This window comes from Coregonus clupeaformis, chromosome 29 (genome assembly GCF_020615455.1).
Source record: "Coregonus clupeaformis isolate EN_2021a chromosome 29, ASM2061545v1, whole genome shotgun sequence".
NCBI classification, from domain to species: Eukaryota; Metazoa; Chordata; class Actinopteri; order Salmoniformes; family Salmonidae; genus Coregonus; species Coregonus clupeaformis.
Genome location: NC_059220.1, coordinates 49,154,905 through 49,177,825, shown reverse-complemented (window position 1 = coordinate 49,177,825; position 22,921 = coordinate 49,154,905). Strand labels below are relative to the sequence as shown.

Genomic DNA, 22,921 nt, shown 5'->3' with positions numbered 1-22,921 from the left:
GCATGAACTGCCAACATTATTACGCATATTAATTGATAATGATGGAAATTAAGATATGCAAGATATTTGAATAGATATATATTTTTAAATAGCTATATATATACACTGCTCAAAAAAATAAAGGGAACACTAAAATAACACATCCTAGATCTGAATGAATGAAATAATCTAATTAAATACTTTTTTCTTTACATAGTTGAATGTGCTGACAACAAAATCACACAAAAATTATCAATGGAAATCAAATTTATCAACCCATGGAGGTCTGGATTTGGAGTCACCCTCAAAATTAAAGTGGAAAACCACACTACAGGCTGATCCAACTTTGATGTAATGTCCTTAAAACAAGTCAAAATGAGGCTCAGTAGTGTGTGTGGCCTCCACGTGCCTGTATGACGTCCCTGCAACGCCTGGGCATGCTCCTGATGGGGTGGCGGATGGTCTCCTGAGGGATCTCCTCCCAGACCTGGACTAAAGCATCCGCCAACTCCTGGACAGTCTGTGGTGCAACGTGGCGTTGGTGGATGGAGCGAGACATGATGTCCCAGATGTGCTCAATTGGATTCAGGTCTGGGAACGGGCGGGCCAGTCCATAGCATCAATGCCTTCCTCTTGCAGGAACTGCTGACACCTCCAGCCACATGAGGTCTAGCATTGTCTTGCATTAGGAGGAACCCAGGGCCAACCGCACCAGCATATGGTCTCACAAGGGGTCTGAGGATCTCATCTCGGTACCTAATGGCAGTCAGGCTACCTCTGGCGAGCACATGGAGGGCTGTGCGGCCCCCCAAAGAAATGCCACCCCAAACCATGACTGACCCACCGCCAAACCGGTCATGCTGGAGGATGTTGCAGGCAGCAGAACGTTCTCCACTGCGTCTCCAGACTCTGTCACGTCTGTCACATATGCTCAGTGTGAACCTGCTTTCATCTGTGAAGAGCACAGGGCGCCAGTGGCGAATTTTCCAATCTTGGTGTTCTCTGGCAAATGCCAAACGTCCTGCACGGTGTTGGGCTGTAAGCACAACCCCCACCTGTGGATGTCGGACCCTCATACCACCCTCATGGAGTCTGTTTCTGACCGTTTGAGCAGACACATGCACATTTGTGGCCTGCTGGAGGTCATTTTGCAGGGCTCTGGCAGTGCTCCTCCTGCTCCTCCTTGCACAAAGGCGGAGGTAGCAGTCCTGCTGCTGGGTTGTTGCCCTCCTACGGCCTCCTCCACGTCTCCTGATGTACTGGCCTGTCTCCTGGTAGCGCCTCCATGCTCTGGACACTACGCTGACAGACACAGCAAACCTTCTTGCCACAGCTCGCATTGATGTGCCATCATGGATGAGCTGCACTACCTGAGCCACTTGTGTGGGTTGTAGACTCCGTCTCATGCTACCACTAGAGTGAAAGCACCGCCAGCATTCAAAAGTGACCAAAACATCAGCCAGGAAGCATAGGAACTGAGAAGTGGTCTGTGGTCACCACCTGCAAAACCAGTCCTTTATTGGGGGTGTCTTGCTAATTGCCTATAATTTCCACCTGTTGTCTATTCCATTTGCACAACAGCATGTGAAATGTATTGTCAATCAGTGTTGCTTCCTAAGTGGACAGTTTGATTTCACAGAAGTGTGATTGACTTGGAGTTACATTGTGTTGTTTAAGTGTTCCCCTTATTTTTTTTAGCAGTGTATATTGAGGTGAGAGCATTGGAGATGCTTTTGGCGGTTGACCTGCTTCTGTTTTGTGTGCTGTTTTGTGTGCTGTTTTCGATGGATGGGTCCTGGCCTCTCGGGGGGCCTAGGAATCCGGGGGGACAGGGGTGGTATGCCGATCACTGGGATGACGGCCCAACTTGGGATGGGGAGGGGCTTTAGCAGGGGGAATAGTGGAGAACAATTGGAGGGTTACTTAGTAGCAATGCAAATATCATGGTACAGCTATATGGACACTCAATCACTATGGTATTTTTTATTGGTAAATTTACAAACATATATAATGATAAATAGATTTGAAACTTGTAGCTCATTATGGTATGTGGTGAAATAAGTATAGCCAGTTATAATTGTAATGGTTTAGCAGATAATAACAAAAGAAGAACAATATTTACATGGCTCAGAGAGAATAAATATAATATCTATTGTTTACAGGAAACTCATTCAACAATTCTAGATGAAGTTGCGTGGAAAAAGGAATGGGGGGGGGGGCAAATATACTTTTCCCATGGGCAAAGAAACTCAAAAGGGGTGATGATATTAATTAACAGTATTTTATTGGACCATAAACAGATATGGCTCATTAACCTTTACTGTCACGTTCGTTGAAGGGCGGGTCAGACCAAGGCGCAGCGTGAAATGCGTACATGTTTATTTAAATGATAAACACACGACAAAACAACAAACCAACGAAACGTGAAGTCCTAAGGCTACACACAAAACAAGCCTACTCCCGGAACAAGATCCCACAACTAGACAGTGCCAATAGGCTGCCTAAGTATGGTCCCCAATCAGACACAACGAGCGACAGCTGCCTCTGATTGGGAACCACACCGGCTAACATAGAACTATACATACTAGATCCCACACATAGAAAAAGCACAACAAGGAATATACACACCCTGACTCAACATATAAGCGTCCCCTGAGTCAGGGCGTGACAGTACCCCCCCAAAGGTGCGGACTCCGACCGCACAACATAAACATAACAGGGTAGGGGCCGGGTGGGCATTCCGCCTCGGAGGCGGATCCGGCTCGGGGCGTGACGACCTCTCACTCTCCGCCTCCCTGTTGCGCCCCTGGTCTTGTCTGGACCTCGGCGCCCTGCTTCCCCTCTCCTTCCTCCCACGATACGCCAGGCCCTGTCTGGACCCTGGTGTGGGAGACCCCGAACCTGGAGAGGAGCTGACGTCATGGTCTGGACTGGAGCCGTTGACCGGAGCTGGATCAGGCACCGGTGGAGCGGACTGCTCTGGCTCCGGAGTAGAGCCGCTGACCGGAGCTGGACTGGACCCCGGTGGAGCGGACTGCTCTGGTTCCGGAGTGGCGCAGCTGACCGGAGCTGGATCAGGCACCGGTGGAGCGGACTGCTCTGGCTCCGGAGTGGAGCAGCTGACCGGTGCCGGACCAGGCACCGGTGGAACGGGCACGGGCCGTGCCGGACTGGACAAACGCACCACTGGTCTGGTGCGAGGAGCAGGCACGGGCCGGGCCGGACCGGACTAGGAACATGCACCACTGGCTTGGTGCGAGGGGCAGGAACGGGCCGGGCCGGACTGGCGACGCGCACCACTGGCTTGGTGCGAGGAGCAGGAATGGGCCGGGCCGGGCCGGCGACGCGCATCACTGGCTTGGTGCCAATAGGCTGCCTAAGTATGGTCCCCAATCAGAGACAACGAGCGACAGCTGCCTCTGATTGGGAACCACACCGGCCAACATAGAACTATACATACTAGATCCCACACATAGAAAAAGCACAACAACGAATATACACACCCTGACTCAACATATAAGCGTCCCGATTCAGGGCGTGACATTTACGGACCAAATAATGATGATCCACACTTCTTTTACAATATATATAATAAATTATCCACCCTGCAAGCAATACAAGACTCTATTATTATGGTGGGAGATTATAATACTGTTTTAAAATAGCTCAATGGACCGTAAAGGAAATCACACTAAAACTATCATCCTCATGTTCTTGAGGAAATTGTGAATGTCATGGATACATTAGAACTAGTAGATATATGGAGGCTTAAATATCCTGATCTAGTGAGATATAAATGGCGGAGACTCAATCAAGCTAGTCATCTTGACTTCTTTCTTATGTCATTCTCATTGGCACCAAAAGTTTAAAAAGTGTTGATAGGGGACAGAATGCGGTTGGACCATCATATAATTGACATATCGTCAGTCGTGGTCAAAAGTTTTACGAATGACACAAATATTAATTTTCACAAAGTCTGCTGCCTCAGTTTTTATGATGGCAATTTGCATATACTCCAGAATGTTATGAAGAGTGATCAGATGAATTGCAATTAATTGCAAAGTCCCTCTTTGCCATGAAAATGAATTTATCCCCCAAAAAACATTTCCACTGCATTTCAGCCCTGCCACAAAAGGACCAGCTGACATCATGTCAGTGATTCTCTCGTTAACACAGGTGAGAGTGTTGACGAGGACAAGGCTGGAGATCACTCTGTCATGTTGATTGAGTTAGAATAACAGACTGGAAGCTTTAAAAGGAGGGAGGTGCTTGAAATCATTGTTCTTCCTCTGTTAACCATGGTTAACTGCAAGGAAACACGTGCCGTCATCATTGCTTTGCACAAAAAGGGCTTCACAGGCAAGGATATTGCTGCTAGTAAGATTGCACCTGAATCAACCATTTATCGGATCATCAAGAACTTCAAGGAGAGAGGTTCAATTGTTGTGAAGAAGGCTTCAGGGCGCCCAAGAAAGTCCAGCAAGCACCATGACCGTCTCCTAAAGTTCATTCAGCGGCGGGATCGGGGCACCACCAGTGCAGAGCTTTCTCAGGAATGGCAGCAGGCAGGTGTGAGTTCATCTGCACGCACAGTGAGGCGAATACTTTTGGAGGATGGCCTGGTATCAAGAAGGGCAGCGAGGAAGCCACTTCTCTCCAGGAAAAACATCAGGGACAGACTGATATTCTGCAAAACGTACAGGGATTAGACTGCTGAGGACTGGGGTAAAGTCATTTTCTCTGATGAATCCCCTTTCCGATTGTTTGGGGCATCCGGAAAAAAGCTTGTCCGGAGAAGACAAGGTGAGCGCTACCATCAGTCCTGTGTCATGCCAACAGTAAAGCATCCTGAGACCATTCATGTGTGGGGTTGCTTCTCAGCCAAGGGAGTGGGCTCAATCACAATTTTGCCTAAGAACACAGCCATGAATAAAGAATGGTACCAACACATCCTCCGAGAGCAACTTCTCCCAACCATCCAAGAACAGTTTGGTGATGAACAATGCCTTTTCCAGCATGATGGAGAACTTGTGGTCAATCCTCAAGAGGCGGGTGGACAAACAAAAACCCACAAATTCTGACAAATTCCAAGCATTGATTATGCAAGAATGGGCTGCCATCAGTCAGGATGTGGCCCAGAAGTTAATTGACAGCATGCCAGGGCAGATTGCAGAGGTCTTGAAAAAGAAGGGTCAACACTGCAAATATTGACTCTTTGCATAAACTTAATGTAATTGTCAATAAAAGCCTTATGGAATGCTTGTAATTATACTTCAGTATACCATAGTAACATCTGACAAAAACATCTAAAAACACTGAAGCAGCAAACTTTGTGAAGACCAATACTTGTGTCATTCTCAAAACTTTTGACCACGACTGTACATTACTCTTACAGAATTTCCACGTGGGCGAGGATATTGGAAATTTTATCAAAGCCTATTGGATGATAACTTGTTTTTTATCTAGGACAGAGGAAATTATAACTGATTTTTTCCGACATAACATAGGTACAGCAAATCCCCTTATTGTATGGGACACTTTTAAAATGTGCCTTTAGAGGCCATGCAATTCAGTACTCATCTCGAAAACAAAAAGCAATTTAGGTCAAAAGAGTCCATACAAACAAAGGAAATAGAAGGTCTAACAGAACAGATAGATAGCAATAAAAACAGTAAGATAGAGACTCAGAATAAATTAGAGGAAAAACTAAAAGAAATTGAGAAACTTATTGAACAAAGATCAAGTGTAATATATTATAAAAAATAAAGCAAACTGGATGGAATATGGGGAAAAATGCATTAAATTCTTTTTTAATCTTCAACATAGAAATGCTACCAAAAATAATTTACCGAAACTGGTTACAAATGACGGATTCACCAAATTATATTTTGAAGGAGGAAGCGAAGAACTTTAATCAATCTCCTCTAACTGAAGCTAATTGTAGATATATTTTTTCTATTGATAATGTAAAATTAACAGCCATACAGAAAGACTCATGTGAAGGTGAAATTATAGAGGAGGAACTTCTGGATGCAATTAAAGACTCCAGGGTTGGATAGCATACCAGTCGAGGTATACCAAACCTTTTTTGTTATACTCAGAGGACTGTTATTAGCATGTTTTAACCACTCCTATGTAAATGGTAGATTAACAGACACTCAAGAAGAAGGTCTGATTTCATTATTACTGAAACAGGATACAAGTGGAAAATATAAAGATCCAGTCCATAAAAAAAATTGGAGGCCCCTTACACTTCAGTGTTGTGATGCAAAATGTATAGTGAATAGAATTAAAAAGGTATTGTTGGACGTTATTCATTCTAATCAGACAGGTTTTTTACATGGACGATACAATGGAGATAATATAAGGCAAGTACTGGAAACTTTGGGAAAAATCTGGGAAACCAGGCCTGCTAGTCATAGCAGACTTTGAAAAGGCATTTGATAAAGTACGACTGGGGTTAATATATAAATACCTGGAGCATTTCAATTTTGGAGAATCTCTTATAAAATGGGTTAAAATCATGTATAGTAACCCTAGGTGTAAAATAGTAAATAATGGCTATTTCTCCGAAAGTTTTAAACTGTCAAGAGGAGTGAAACAAGGTTGTCCACTATCGGCATATCTATTTATTATGGCCATCGAAATGTTAGCTATTAAAATCAGATCCAACAATAATATCAAGGGATTAGAAATCCAGGGTTTAAAAACAAAGGTGTCATTGTACGCTGATGATTCATGTTTCCTTTTAAATCCACAACTTGAATCCCTCCACAGCCTCATAGAGGATCTAGATACATTTTCTAACCTCTCTGGATTACAACCAAATTATGATAAATGTACTATACGTATTGGATCACTAAAAACTACAATTTTTACATTACCATGTAGTTTACCAATACAATGGTCTGATGGTGATGTGGATATACTCGGAAAACATTCAGATTACAACCTCTCACTTTCAGTTATTTGAAAAGGAAATCATCTCTCAAATATCACTATTTCTAAAGCAATCCATAGAAAATTGGTTGCAATTTCAATTTAATCCTCTTGAAACGACTGAAAAAAATTATGCAACAAATAGTGGTTGAACTCAAATATACTAATTCATAGAAATTTTAAAAAAAAGGTATAATCTTGCAGCTAACAAAAACATATCGAAATGTCTGCTCTACCCAAAATTACAACCAAATAATTGCAGCATTACCGCAAAAATGGAAGAGGAAAGTGGAAGGGGGAAAAAGTAAGGAACTTGTCTGTCGGCCCTGCATTAAAGAACATAATTGGGATAAATAAAAAAGTATAACAGTTTCATTTCAGGACCAAAGAATTGACAGCCGTCCCATATAGATTGCATGTCACGATCGTTGAGAAACGGGTCAGACCAAGGTGCAGCGTGAAAAGCGTACATGTTTATTTAACTCAATAAACATAAACAAAACAAGAAACAATGTAACATGAAGTCCTCAGGCTAAACACATACAAGCCTAACACGGAACAAGATCCCACAACTAAGGTAGGCAAACAGGCTACTTAAGTATGATCCCCAATCAGAGACAACGAGCGACAGCTGTCTCTGATTGGGAATCACACCCGGCCAAACATAGAAACAACACATCTAGATCCTAAACATAGAAATTCTAACATAGATCCTCACGCCCTGACCAAACCAACTAAAGACAATCAGCTTCTCAAGGCCAGGGCGTGACATTGCAAAATAGTTGGGAAGAGATTTTTGACGTACCGATTCCATGGCAAAGTGTTTATGAACTGATGCGCAAAACGAAGCCGGATTCAAAACTTACAATTTTTCATTTTAAATTATTATACAAAATTCTGCTACCAATAGAATGTCATTTATATGGGGGATACAATCTTCCCAGCTCTGCAGATTTTGCTGCGAAGAGACAGAGTCATTAGATCATTTGTTTTGGTACTTTCCATTTGTAGCTTGTTTTTGGACACAGGTCCAGGAATGGCTTAAAGATTGCAGTATTTATCTGGAGCTAACCCTGCAGATAGCACTACTGGGTGATCTGAAAAGTCATAGTCAATCGATCAATAATATAATAATACTTTTAGCAAAAATGTTTATTTTTCATTTACAATCTGTAGAAACAATGAGAATAGAAGGGTTCAGAACTTTTGTAAAACATCACAGTACAGTTGAAAAATATATGGCAAATAGAAATCCAATATGGATGGTGTTGAGAGATAGATGGGAGGTGTTGAATGGAGTTGAAGGATGGGACTAATAACAACTAACAACAACAAGATAACTAATGTAAAGCATACTGTGTCCATAATAAGTATATAGGTTATAGGTTGAGAGCTTTTGTGAAAGAGCACAGTTAGAAAGATATGGCATATAGAAGCAAACCGGATGGACATCATGAAAATGATCGGAGAGGTTGAGGGTAGTGGAGGTTCAGGAGTAAAAATAAATAAATAATAGAATTCTTGTAAAATTGACTGTGTCCATAAAATATATATAGTATGTATAAGCTGGAAGTAGAGGCCTAAGCATTGTTGTTCACTAGTTTACTCCAATTAGGGAAGGGGTGGTGGGGTTGGAAAGTAATAAAGGGAAATATATATTTTTTAAAGGATATGTATGTATGTATGTATGTATGTATGTATGTGTATATATATTTGTATGTATGTATGTGTATATATATTTGCGAGGGGAAAAAAACACATGGGGGATTGGAAGTGATGCAGACAACTACATTGATGGAAGTTACAATCTATCTGCAATATTCCCACGGGGGGCCAGTATGAAAAATGTATGCACTCACTAATTGTAAGTCGCTCTGGATAAGAGCGTCTGCTAAATGACTAAACATGTTTTGTTTTTTTATATTAAAGCTGATCTACCCCCTAAAAAAGAAAAAAGAAAAAAAAGACCAGGGAGGTTTTCCAATGCCTCGCAAAGAAGGGCACCTATTGGAAGATTGGTAAATAAAAGCAGACATTGAATATCCCTTTGAGCATGGTGAAGTTATTCATTAAACTTTGGTTAGTGTATCAATACACCAAGTCACTACAAAGATACAGGCGTCCTTCCTAACTCAGTTGCCGGAGACGAAGGAAACCACTTGGGAATTTCATCATGAGGCCAATGGTGACATTAAAATAGTTACGAGTTTAATGGCTGTGATAGGAGAAAACTGAGGATGGATCAACAACATTGTAGTTACTCCACAATACTAACCTAAATGACAGATTGAAAAGAAGGAAGCCTGTACAGAATAAACATATTCCAAAACATGCATCCTGTTTGCAATAAGGCACTAAAGTAAAACTTGGCAAATAAATGAAATTCTTGTTCTGAATACAAAGCATTATGTTTGGGGCAAATCCAACACAACACGTCACTGAGTACCACTCTTCATATGTTCAAGCATGGTGGCGGCTGCATCATGTTATGGGTATGCTTGTCATCGGCAAGGACTAGGGAGTTTTTTGGGATAAAAATAAACAGAATAGAGCTAAGCACAACAGGCAAAATCCTGGTTCAGTCCGCTTTCAAACAGATACTGGGAGGCAAATTCACCTTTCAGCAGGACAGGCCAAATAAACACTGGAGTTGCTTACCAAGATGACATTGAATGTTGCTGTTGCTTAGTTATTACAGTTTTGACTTAAATTGCCTTGAAAATCTATTGCAAGACTTGAAAATAGCTGTCTAGTCATGATCCACAACCAACTTGACAGAGCTTGAAGAATGTTTAAAAGAATAATGTGCAAATATAGTACAATCCAGGTGTTCAAAGTTCTTAGAGAATTACCCAGAAAGACTCACAGCTGTAATCGCTGCTAAAGCTGATTCTAACATGTACAGACTCAGGGGTGTGAATACTTACAGTACCAGTCAAAAGTTTGGACACACCTACTCATTCAAGGGTTTTTCTTTATTTTTACTATTTTCTACATTGTAGAATAATAGTGAAGACATCAAAACTACGAAATAACACATATGGAATCATGTAGTAACCAATCAAATGTTAAACAAATCAAAATATATTTTATATTTGAGATTCTTCAAATAGCCACCCTTTGCCTTGATGACTGCTGTGCACACTCTTGGCATTCTCTCAACCAGCTTCACCAGCTTCACCAAGTGCTTACAGTGTTACCAGACACAAAACACACACACACAGAGCCATGTAAAGCCAGACACATTATATAAGCATGAACACACACAAATGAGTACACATATGCACATTGCACACACATGGACTCTTAAATTGGGAATACACGTGTGCACAGTTAAGAAACAGCAAAAACCAAAACAATCATGGAGATGTGTGTGAAAAATCAACCATGCAACTACTGCAGAATGAATGTGACTGCCGATTAGTTACAGACATAGGCTAATCACACACACACACAGACACACACACACACACACACACACACACACACACACACACACACACACACAGACACACAGAGTGTTTGCAGACTAATCAGCCCTATAATAGATGATTAAATATGTCAGACAGCAGTTGTATGTGTGTCTGTGTGTCTGTATGCGTGTGTTTGGCAGGCAGCACAGCACAGCACTGTGAGCTTTGGATATCTAGGACAGCAGGGTTCACTGAAGGTTTAACAGGCCTGACTCACACATGCCCCTAGTCCTGTCACAGTGACTTAACTTGAACTATCTTCATGATCATCATTATCACCATTTTACGTGTGTGTCTGCGTGCATGCTTGTGAGGGTGCGTGGGTGTGTGGTTATCCTACCTGGTCAGAGACGTTGTACCAGCTGTAGTTGAAGGGGCTGGGCCGGTCCTCTGGAGAGAGAGCCACCACCACCAGGTTATAGCAGGCCCTGGACGTGTACAGGAGGATGACTGCAGCACCTATGGCTGTAGCCTGGCACACTGACGTACCCTACAGGGCGAGGCAGGAAGGAAGGAGATGGGGAGAAAGAGAGAGAAGTAGAGTGAGTATTGTTCATGTACTGTATGTTACACCTCTAGCGCATAGGTATGTATGTACAGTTCCTTCAGAAAGTATTCATACCCCTTGACTTATTCAAAATGTTGTTGTGTTACAGGCTGAATTCAAAATTGATTACATTAAAATGTTTTACCAATCTACACACAATACCCCATAATGACAAAGTGAAAACATGTTTTTAGAAATGTTTGCAAGTTTATTGAAAATTAAAAACAGAAATATTTAATTTACATAAGTATTTACATCCCTGAGTCAATACATGTTAGAATCACCTTTGACAGCGATTACAACTGTGAGTCTTTCTGGGTGTCTAAGAGCTTTGCACACCTGGATTGTACAATATTTGCACATTGTTCTTAAAAAAAGTATTGTCTTGCCATAGATTTTCAAGCCAATTTAATCAAAACTGTAACTTGGCCACTCAGGAACATTCAATGTCGTCTTGGTAAGCAACTCCAGTGTATATTCGGCCTTGTGTTTTAGGATATTGTCCTGCTGAAAGGTGAATTTGTCTACCAGTGTCTGTTGGAAAGCAGTCTGAACTAGGTTTTCCTCTAGGATTTTGCATGTGCTTAGCTTTATTCCGTTTCTTTTTATCCTAAAAAAACTCCCTAGTCCTTGCCGATGACAAGCATACCCATAACATGATGCAGCCACCACCATGCTTTGAAATATGAAGAGAGGTACTCAGTGATGTGTGGTGTCAGGTCCTGGACTGTCTTAACAGAAATTAAACCAAAATATTTAGGCTGACTTCATCCAGTGTCCAGAGAAATGGATTTGTGCAATATGCAAATATGTGCATATTTAATGAGATCACCTAATTTCAGTATTATATTTGTGTCTACATTCAACTGGTAAAAGTTGATAGTGATATGATTAAGGGGAAAAAATTACCCTATGAGGGTGTGGTGCCTGGCCTGAAGTAATTGTCTCTTCCAATTTTGTGGCAGAGCCGTGATGAGTTGGTTATCATTTTGTAATATATAAAATATTATACCCTTCTTGGAAAAAAAAATCTGTACATATTATTTGCTGTAATACTAGATCAGCCTTTTCTGGAGGAAGAAATTGAAATTGTAGCCAACTCTGTATGACTTCATTTAAAAAGGAGGATACTTTAAACAGGGATCCATTGTCAGTCCACCGAAAATGTAAGGTTTTAATCTGCAAAAAGGAAAAGAGCCCACTCTTAAACATATTGTAGGATGGGCCTCTCTTAGTAGCTTGATAAAAAGGGCCTCAGGAGGTTTTCTAAGGTCAACGGCATCATTTACTTTACCAGGACATTTAGGTCAAAAACCTGGTTGCCTCTGCGAGCAGGCTGAAGCTTGATCATAAGTGGATCTTCCTAGCACTAGGGATGTAACGATTCACCGATACGCATTGGTCCCCGATTCAAATGTTTAAGATACAAGTGCATCGGTCAGCTGACCCCATTGGTCAGAAAATCGATTCAAACATTACGAATCGGCAGTTCAAATGTTTTTGCTCATATTACATGAATTCTACCTTCTGAAAATACCTCTCATCTTTTGTGACAACTGATGCATCCTCTCCTTCAGTGTTGAACTGCATTTAACTGTATTGACAGTCATTGATCTACAATCATTTTGCATACCAAACAACCCCAGGCATATCAGTAGCCTAGTCAAACTGCACACCGTGCCCAGCTTCGCGCTGACCAACGCGAGATATGCGGCCTGTTCCTGATCTCCACGGCACCTTCAGCATTCAAATGCTAAAATGGCTTGAGTGATATTAGGCTTCATTAGTTGAGTAACAACCTTTGTAATTTGCTAGGATATTGTTATCTATGCTCTGCTGAAAATTGTGTTTTACCGGAAAAGTAAGCTACCATAGACAACGCTCATCTGGCTATACCTGCTGAACAGTGTTTACAATAGCTTTTATTTTGATTGTTCAGGTTCACAATCAGCAATAGTTTTGGTAGTTTTGCTTTAAACAATCAGTGCATTCGGAAAGTATTCAGACCCCTTGACTTTTTCCACATTTTGTTACGTTACAGCGTTATTCTAAAATTGATTAAATTGTTCCCCCCCCCCTCATCAATCTACACACAATACCCAAGCAAAAAAAGGGTTTTAGAAAAGTTTGCAAATGTATTACAAATAAAAAACGGAAATATCACATTTACATAAGTATCTTTCCCCATTCTTCTCTACAGATCCTCTCAAGCTCTGTCAGGTTGGATGGGGAGCGTCGCTGCACAGCTATTTTCAGGTCTCTCCAGAGATGTTCAATCGGATTCAAGTCTGGGCTCTGGCTGGGCCAGTCAAGGACATTCAGAGACTTGTCACGAAGCCACTCCTGCGTTGTCTTGGCTGTGTGCTTAGGGTCGTTGTCCTGTTAAAATGTAAACCTTTGCCCCAGTCTGAGGTCCTGAGCACTCTAGACCAGGATTTCATCAAGGATCTCTGTACTTTGCTCTGTTCAGCATTCTCTCGATCCTTACTAGTCTCCCAGTTCCTGCCACTGAAAAACATCCCCACAGCATGATGCTGCCACCACCATGCTTCACCGTAGTGCCAGGTTTCCTCCAAACGTGGACCTTGGTATTCAGGCCAAAGAGTTCAATCTTGGTTTCATCAGACCAGAGAATCTTGTTTCTCATGGTCTGAGAGTCCTTTAGGTGCCTTTTGGCAAACTCCAAGTGGGCGGTCATGTGCCTTTTACTGAGGAGTGGCTTCCGTCTGGCCACTCTACCATAAAACGCCTGATTGGTGGAGTGCTGCAAAGATTGTTGTCCTTCTGGAAGGTTATCTCATCTCCACAGAGGAACTCTGAAGCTCTGTCAGAGTGACCATCAGGTTCTTGGTCACCTCCCTGACCAAGGCCCTTCTCCCCCGATTGCTCAGTTTAGCCGGGTGGCCAGCTCTAGGAAGAGTCTTGGTGGTCCCAAACTTCTTCCATCTAAGATTGATGGAGGCCACTGTGTTCATGGAGACCTACAATGCTGCAGAAATGTTTTGGTACCCTTCCCCAGATCTGTGCCTCGACACAATCCTGTCTCGGAGCTCTACGGACAATTCCTTCGACCTCATGGCTTGGTTTTTGATCTGACATGCTCTGTCAACTGTAGGACCTTATATAGACAGGTGTGTGTCTTTCCAAATCATGTCCAATCAATTGAATTAACCACAGCTGGACTCCAATGAAGTTGTAGAAACATCTCAAGGATGATCAATGGAAACAGGATGCATCTGAACTCAATTTCAAGTCTCATAGCAAAGGGTCTGAATACTTATGTAAATAAGGTATCTGTTTTTTGTTTTTAATAATTTTTCAAACATTTCTAAAAACCTGTTTTCGGTTTGTCATTATGGGGTATTGTGTGTAGATTGATGAGGAAATGGTTTTATTTAATCAATTTTAGAATAAGGCTGTAATGTAACAAAATATGGAAAAAGTCAAGCAGTCTGAATACTTTCCGAATGCACTGTATATGGCCATTTTTAGATATACAGGGTAAAGTTGATAATTTCAAATCGAGGACAGCAATCACTTTTGCGAGGCACACTGCATGGCCGAAGCGAGAGGAGAAGAGAAGATCATTCCGTAAAAACTTCCAAACAGTGAAAACCATTTGATTTTGAGATCCAAAGTTGTGCTATATATTCGTTGGCTACGTCATAGCTCATATATAAACGGTAAATATTGATACATTACTAGCTCAAACACTTAATCTGAAAAATGTCAAGCGCAGATTCAAGCACAAAGACCAGGGAGGTTTTTCAATGCCTCGCAAAGAAGGGCACGATTGGAAGATATGTAAAAAAAATAATAATAATAAACGCAGACGCTGAATATCTCTTTGAGCATGGCAAAGTTATTAATTCGGCTTTGGATGCACCCAGTCACTACAAAAATACAAGTGTCCTTCATAACTCAGTTGCCAGAGAGGAATGAAACTGCTCAGGGATTTCACCATGAGGCCAATGGTGATTTTAAACCAGTTACAGAGTTTAATGGTTGTGATATGAGAAAACTGAGGATGGATCAACAACATTGTAGTTGCTCCACAATACTAACCTAAATGACAGAATGAAAATAAGGAAGACTGCACAGAATAAAAATATTCAAAATCATGCATCCTTTTTGCAACAAGGCACTTAAGTAATACTGCAAAAAAAAATGGCAAAGAAATTAACCTTTTGTCCTGAATACAAAGCATTATGTTTGGGGCAAATGCAACACAACACATCACTGAGTACCACTCTTCATATCGTCAAGCATGGTGGTGGCTGCATCATGTTATGGGTATGCTTGTCATCAGCAAAGACTAGGGATTTTATATTTTTACAAATTAATGGAATACAGCTATAAGCACAGGCAAAATCCTAGAGGATTTCTAGCAATGATCAAAATCAACTTGTCAGAGCTTGAATAATGTTTTTAACAATAATGGGCAAATATTGTACAATCGAGGTTTGCAAAGCTCTTGGAGACTTGCCCAAAAGGACTCCCAGCTGTAATTGCCGCCAAAAGGTGCATCTACAAAGTATCGACTTAGGAATACTTATGTAAATGAGATATTTCTGTATTTCATTTTCAATACATTTGCTACAATTTCTAAAAACATGTTTTCACTTTGTCATAATGGGGTATTGTATTAAGTATATATATTTAATACATTTTGAACTCAGGCTGTAACAACAAAATGTGGAATAAGTCAAGGGGTTTGTGACTGATTTGTTAGTTGGTTAAGTGGCTAATTGGTTGATTGATTAAATTATGTATTAGTTAGTTTGTTGATTGATTGATTAAATGACTGATTGAGGACGGTCCAGTACCTTGGACTCGAGGTAGACATTGGCAGAGGACATCTTGGCGATCTTGAAGATGCACACGGCCAGCAAGATGGCACAGAGTACAAAGAGAGTGTCATTGACCAGCACCCGGGCCAGCACCACCTGCCGCACCTCTGCCTTGCCCACGTCGCCTCCAATGCCACCCTGCACCAGCATGGCGCATGTTAGGTTCACCACAAGGAAGAAAAGGCTGGCAAAGATGAACGCCAGACGAATGAGCACCCTGTGGAAAAAAACACCCAATTTTAGGTGGTACACAACTAGTTTACTACACACACAGGGCTCTAAAGTACGACAAAATATGTACTTGTTATAATGATAAGACTTCCCTGTAGCATTGTTTCCTGAGCGCAGATTCATTAGTGTCACCCAAACAGTTCAAGATATCTGACCCATATTACCGGGGCAATATATATACAGTGGGGAGAACAAGTATTTGATACACTGCCGATTTTGCAGGCTTTCCTACTTACAAAGCATGTAGAGGTCTGTAATTTTTATCATAGGTACAATTCAACTGTGAGAGACGGAATCTAAAACAAAAATCCAGAAAATCACATTGTATAATTTTTGAGTAATTAATTTGCATTTTATTGCATGACATAAGTATTTGATGCATCAGAAAAGCAGATCATAATATTTGGTACAGAAACCTTTGTTTGCAATTACAAAGATCATACGTTTCCTGTAGGTCTTGACCAGGTTTGCACACACTGCAGCAGGGATTTTGGCCCACTCCTCCATACAGACCTTCTTCAGATCCTTCAGGTTTCGGGGCTGTCGCTGGGCAATACGGACTTTCAGCTCCCTCCAAATATTTTCTATTGGGTTCAGGTCTGGAGACTGGCTAGGCCACTCCAGGACCTTGAGATACTTCTTACGGAGCCACTCCTTAGTTGCCCTGGCTGTGTGTTTCGGGTGGGAAGACCCAGCCACGACCCATCTTCAATGCTCTTACTGAGGGAAGGAGGTTGTTGGCCAAGATCTCGCGATACATGGCCCCATCCATCCTCCCCTCAATACGGTGCAGTTGTCCTGTCCCCTTTGCAGAAAAGCATCCCCAAAGAATGATGTTTCCACCTCCATGCTTCACGGTTGGGATGGTGTTCTTGGGGTTGTACTCATCCTTCTTCTTCCTCCAAACACGGCGAGTGGAGTTTAGACCAAAAAGCTCTATTTTTGTCTCATCACACCACATGACCTTCTCCCATTCCTCCTCTGGATCATCCAGATGGTCATTGGCAAACTTCAGATGGGCCTGGACATGCGCTGGCTTGAGCAGGGGGACCTTGCGTGCGCTGCAGGATTTTAATCCATGACGGCGTAGTGTGTTACTAATGGTTTTCTTTGAGACTGTGGTCCCAGCTCTCTTCAGGTCATTGACCAGGTCCTGCTGTGTAGTTCTGGGCTGATCCCTCATCTTCCTCATGATCATTGATGCCCCATGAGGTGAGATCTTGCATGGAGCCCCAGACCAAGGGTGATTGACCGTCATCTTGAACTTCTTCCATTTTCTAATAATTGCGCCAACAGTTGTTGCCTTCTCACCAAGCTGCTTGCCTATTGTCCTGTAGCCCATCCCAGCCTTGTGCAGGTCTACAATTTTACCCCTGATGTCCTTACACAGCTCTCTGGTCTTGGCCATTGTGGAGAGGTTGGAGTCTGTTTGATTGAGTGTGTGGACAGGTGTCTTTTATACAGGTAACGAGTTCAAACAGGTGCAGTTAATACAGTTAATGAGTGGAGAACAGGAGGGCTTCTTAAAGAAAAACTAACAGGTCTGTGAGAGCCGGAATTCTTACTGGTTGGTAGGTGATCAAATACTTATGTCATGCAATAAAATGCAAATTAATTACTTAAAAATCATACAATGTGATTTTCTGGATTTTTGTTTTAGATTCTGTCTCTCACAGTTGAAGTGTACCTATGATAAAAATTACAGACCTCTACATGCTTTGTAAGTAGGAAAACCTGCAAAATCGGCGGTGTATCAAATACTTGTTCTCCCCACTGTATATTTTCACCTTGTTTAGTCATGTTTGGTACCTCATTAGCTAGCTAGCTAACAACCTGGTAACTTCATCAGTATAGCCAAACATTTGGAGGCACAGAGGAAAAAAAAGGAAAAGGGATAGCTTCTTCGGGAGAGAGGTCTCATCACAAACATGACTCTCTTATAGACAGTGTACGATTTTCAATGCAATGCATCTCAATATGAAAATAGTGCTTTTACATAATGTAGAAACCTAATATTCCATAAATGACTAATTTCAATGACAGGTATTTATTTGTATCAACATTTTAGCTTTTTATAATAAGCTAATGTATTTACAGGGTTACACATATGAGTTTCTAGGGCACAGCATGTGCTTTAGAAGTAGCTAGAATTAATGCAGGCTGTATTTCAAACGATTTTGGGAGCACCAGTGCTATCAATTCATGTTTTTTAATTAGAGCCCTGTACATACAACGTTACAATAATACTACACAACAATAAAATTGACCATAAACTTGAAACACCCCAAACCCAATCCCATCCTACTGCATTGGCTCACTCAATCTTCCCAGTTCCCCCTCTCTCCTTCTCCCCTTCCTGTTCTCCCCTCTTCCTTTACACCCTCCCCCCTTGCAGGAGTGTGTGTGTGTGTGTGTGTGTGTGTGTGTGTGTGTGTGTGTGTGTGTGTATATGAGTGACTGTGTGTGTGTGCGTGCATGTGTATTTGTGTGTGTGTGTGTATTAGTGTGGTGTGTGTGAGTGAAGCGGGGGATTGTAGAGTACTGGGATGGAAATTGGGGAGGAGTTTTGTGTGGTGGATTTGTGGATTTGAGCTCGCAGCTTTTCACTCCGCATCAGACATTAAATCGGCTGATCAAAGTGCTTATTAGTCCAGACATTTTGACCCCACCTTCCCCGTCCACATCTAAAAGCCCAGGGTGGAGACAGCTGAGACGAAGCTCAGGGGGCATTATTCGATTTCATCAAGGTTATAGGGCACTCTGTTCCACTGTATCTACAGTAATACCCTTCAGTCGTACAGTGGAAGCCAGAGTCATAGATACTGTACACACAGAGCTTGGCCAACTTGGTTTTGTATCTAGGGCTTGGAGTATCTGAATGAGAGCCATGTTGGCACCAAAGGTTTGAAAGATCCCATTCTAGTAAGAATGTATCAGAATGTTGTTGTCATGTTATGTTAGTCCCATAGAGTGATTTGCAATTGGCAGAAATGGTAGCAACTGCAATGCATCTACCTTTTTTCACTTTTAGTAACAGATGACCAGTACATTTTGGGAGGTTCCGAGGGGGTTTGACAAGGTCCCACATAAGACTTAACTGTTGTGTGTTGCTTCAAACAGCCATTGCATTTCAACTCTCATTTCTTTTTCACCAAAAAACAACATCCATTCTAATACACCAGCTTTGAGTTGGGTTATTGGACATTTGATGCCCCCCTGCCCAACATCCTCTCTCCTACTTTGTCCCTCGCCCCACCCCACTCATCAAAAACCCATTTAGACTAACACAGATACTGACTCAGCAGAATTCCACTTACTTGTATTTGTTAAGCTCCGGAGAATATTTGGCTTTGGCTTTAAACATTATCTGGGGAGACAGAGTGGGAGGGGGGAGGGACACATTGTTATTAACAGTTTACTCAAAATTAAATATTCACACATTGATATTACTGAGGAGAACAGAAAAGCATGTGCGACTGGCCGATATGTGGTGGCAGCAGTCTGACTCAAAATGGCCGCCAATGTGAATCACAAAGATGGGTGCCGGGCTGGTGGGCTCAATGGCTGTATACATGAATGGACAAAGCCATCGATAATGTGACACCATTCGTTCCTATTTGAAAACTCAATAGTGCATTTGAAGGCCAGGAAGTCGCTTAAGATGGTGTCTCATGTGGGAGATTTATGTAGACATAACATGCGCTGTTTGAGCTACTCCAGGAAGTGACGTTGCAGGTTAGCTCAGTGCTGCCCCCTCTCATTGAGTATCTCAAGTTGAAGGCCGACTGGGTACTGCAGGCTGCCATTAGCAACTAAATTATCCCTATAACTTCTTCTGTGTGCAATTTTAAAATAATTGGTTCAAGGGCATACATCTGGTGTAATATAAGTAATTATTGGTACCATGATTGTCTTCGTAATTTTTATTTATTTCCATGAAGATTGACCACGAAAATTGCCATTTTCACATTCACTATAATGAGGGATCCTGTTTTCTGCAAACAATGCCTGTAATACCGCGGCCATCCTTGAACTTTGTGGCTTCAATGAGAGGGGGCAGTCATTGTCCCCTGGGTGGGCTACACACATTGGTTGTGGACGAAAGGGGGTAAAATGTTAAGCGTTAAATACATGCAATCTGTATCAGGTCTTCAAAGGACTTTTCACACTACTGAGCCGAACAGAGCCAAGTCCAACCAAGCTGTACTGAGCTGGCCTGATTACGCATCCACCATGGTTGCTGACAATGTGAAAAGAAAATATCCGAACCAACTCAGTTTGGGATGGCACAATTGTGTGAAAAGGGTACAATTCTGTGGACAAAGGAGACCCCAACATCTGCGGACCAACTGTGTCTGGATGTCGGGGGACGCAGGCACCGATGGGGTTAAGGTCTCTGCTGACAATGCCTTGGCGGTCTGCCACAGAGGCTTGTTGAGAAATTACCAGTCAGCGTCTATAACCGAGGTTGTGCCCAGATAGGCCTAAAATCTGGCCTAAATCTGTGGGGCTGGCTGGAAGCTTAATGAAGAGTGGGGGATCAGCAGGGGATACAGACTCTACTCCTCTTCCCTCCCCTCCACCTCTGAACCGCTGTGTCCCTATCCTTCTTTCTAATTTTTGCACTTCGCACAATTCTTTTGCACTAAGAAAATGTTGCCCTGAATCTCTAACAGAGTTTTAAAATCCTATAGTGTATATCGTATTTCATTGCATACCATTTACAATGTCAGAATACTAAGAGACCAACAACATATCACCAAAAAAGCCACAAAAAAAGCAGCCATCATGATGAAAGAGATCCAGAAAACGTTCGCTCAGAGATGCACCTCCCATATCAATGGTCTTCAAAGCAGGCCATCTCACACTGTTGTCATCAGTAACACTGGTCCCCCTGGCAGAGCTCTGTCTGGGGGACCATTGATATTTGACTGATTAGTTGTGAAGTTCCTGTACAATGGAGTTCCCAACACTGGTCCCCCTTGCGGAGCTCTATCTGTGTGTGTGTGTGTGTGTGTGTGTGTGTGTGTGTGTGTGTGTGTGTGTGTGTGTGTGTGTGTGGCGTGCAAGAGAGAGAGACACAGAGAGAGAGAGATAATGTGTGAGCGAAAGAGAGGGAGTATATGTGTCTGAGATGGTTAGTATTGATAACATGCACCATGTGGGTTGTCCTTGCACAAGCATTTCGCTGCTAAACCAATAACATGTTATTTTATTTTATTTGTCATTGAGGCTGTGGACAGCTGAGTGACACGCCTTAATAGATGTTTGACACATTGTGCTGGTCCCTTGAGTGAATCAACAGCCATCTCTAATCTAGAATCATAGCAGGCCACACACACACACACACACACACTCCTTCAGGGTTTCAATATTCACACAAACACACACCACCTGCTTTGTGTGAGCTGCTGTACCCACCACACTGGAAGTGTAAAACAAACAAAAGGCACATGCAGGCTCTCCCTTTTTAACTCTCCATTTGCATCTGATTACTATTCCCCGCACTACTTGTTGACAGCTTCACAAGCACTCAGCTCTCGTCATTGTGTTTTCATTTGTGTTTCTCTTGATAGTCATCCCCATACAAGGGACCATGATTCAAATTAAAATCTACAAATTGACTCTTGAAAGTGCAATAAAAAATGTGGGTTGGACACACATTTATATTATAACACATATAGGGGCGTCTACAAAATCAGCAGGGGATCAAATACTTTTTTCCCCTCACTGTATATGTACAGTATATGATTTCAATAGGTTTCCTATGGAGGATTGACTATAATTTAAAACAACAGATATGACCATTCAAGTCAACACGCTCAGATGTCTGTACCTCCAACCATCTTTGTTGTACCATTTGAAAGTTAACATTTCAATTGTATTCCCATTTTAGTACATTTATCAGCCAAAACATGGCACCCACAGTGTATTCAACAGCATGCTGTGTCTCAACTGATGGCGGACACAACACAAAAACCTCAGATGATGTAAAATAGGCTCTAATCTACAACATATGTGAATACATAAAAATAAAAAAAAGGCAATTTACGCTTATTTAGATCATGAAATCGTTAGAACGTTTAAAAAAGTACAATTTTCATATAAAAAAAACAGTTTTTTCAAGGAATTATTAAGTAGTTTCAAAACCCTGTTTCTAAGCTTTTAAATTAGATCAAACTAAACTGTTTATCTTTTCTTGTGATGAAGACATGGATGTCTCATGGTATGGTGGGGTACGCAAACGGATTCAACTTTGAGCACTTATCTCTTTAATGTTTTGGCATTCATGTCCAAAAATAACTTCTACAAATATGTATGGAAGGTTTCGTTCAAATCAAAAGGGGTGCTGTCGAAAAGTGATTGAATTCAAATGGATTTACCTGGCACTGAACTCTAAACAACACCTGATGCTGCTGACTAGTATTTACTGGAGAGGGCATAGTTTGTGTGTTTGTGTGTGTGTGAGTGTAAATGTGGTCTGAAAGACATACTTTGGAAACGACCAGGTTCAGAGTTAATGAGCACGCAGTGTGTGTGTGTGTGTCTGTCTGTTGGTGTGTGTGCAATGTAATAATGCGTTGAAAAGTTCAGAGAACATGTACCAGTTTATGTGTGTGTCTATGGGTGCATCTGAATGTTCATCTTCATGTGTGTGTCAGTGTGTATGTCAGTTAGTGTCAGTGTGTTGAGGGGGTTGGGGGAAGGATTAACACCCGTGTAGTGGAATGAATGTCAGAAAATGTCTGGGTTTCCCAGCCTCTCCAGCCAGCCAGTCAGCCAACCATGCAGAAAGCCTGGTTGCTAATCTCATTGCAGACTAAGGCTGGACTGTGCCAGACAGAGAGAGGGCTAAAGTAGGGGAGGCAGGCCAGGACACAGAGCTGGGAAAGGAGGATTAA

General features: G+C 42.0%; 1 protein-coding gene across 6 annotated transcripts in view; it reads right to left on the bottom strand.

The window, feature by feature from the left end:
- LOC121545173 (G protein-coupled receptor 137Ba) overlaps nt 1–22,921 on the bottom strand; it is a 68,704-nt gene that overhangs the window by 19,696 nt on the left and 26,087 nt on the right. For all 6 annotated transcript variants that reach the window (XR_005996206.2, XM_041855622.2, XM_041855623.2 and 3 more), the window contains exons 2-4: nt 19,337–19,386; nt 15,765–16,005; nt 10,732–10,881 (exon numbers count right to left, since the gene is read on the bottom strand). Coding sequence is in view for 5 of the 6 variants with exons in the window: in XM_041855622.2 (XP_041711556.1) it covers nt 10,732–10,881; nt 15,765–16,005; nt 19,337–19,386 (441 nt within the window). In the remaining variant the exon portion in view is untranslated. The remainder of the gene's footprint in view (nt 1–10,731; nt 10,882–15,764; nt 16,006–19,336; nt 19,387–22,921) is intronic.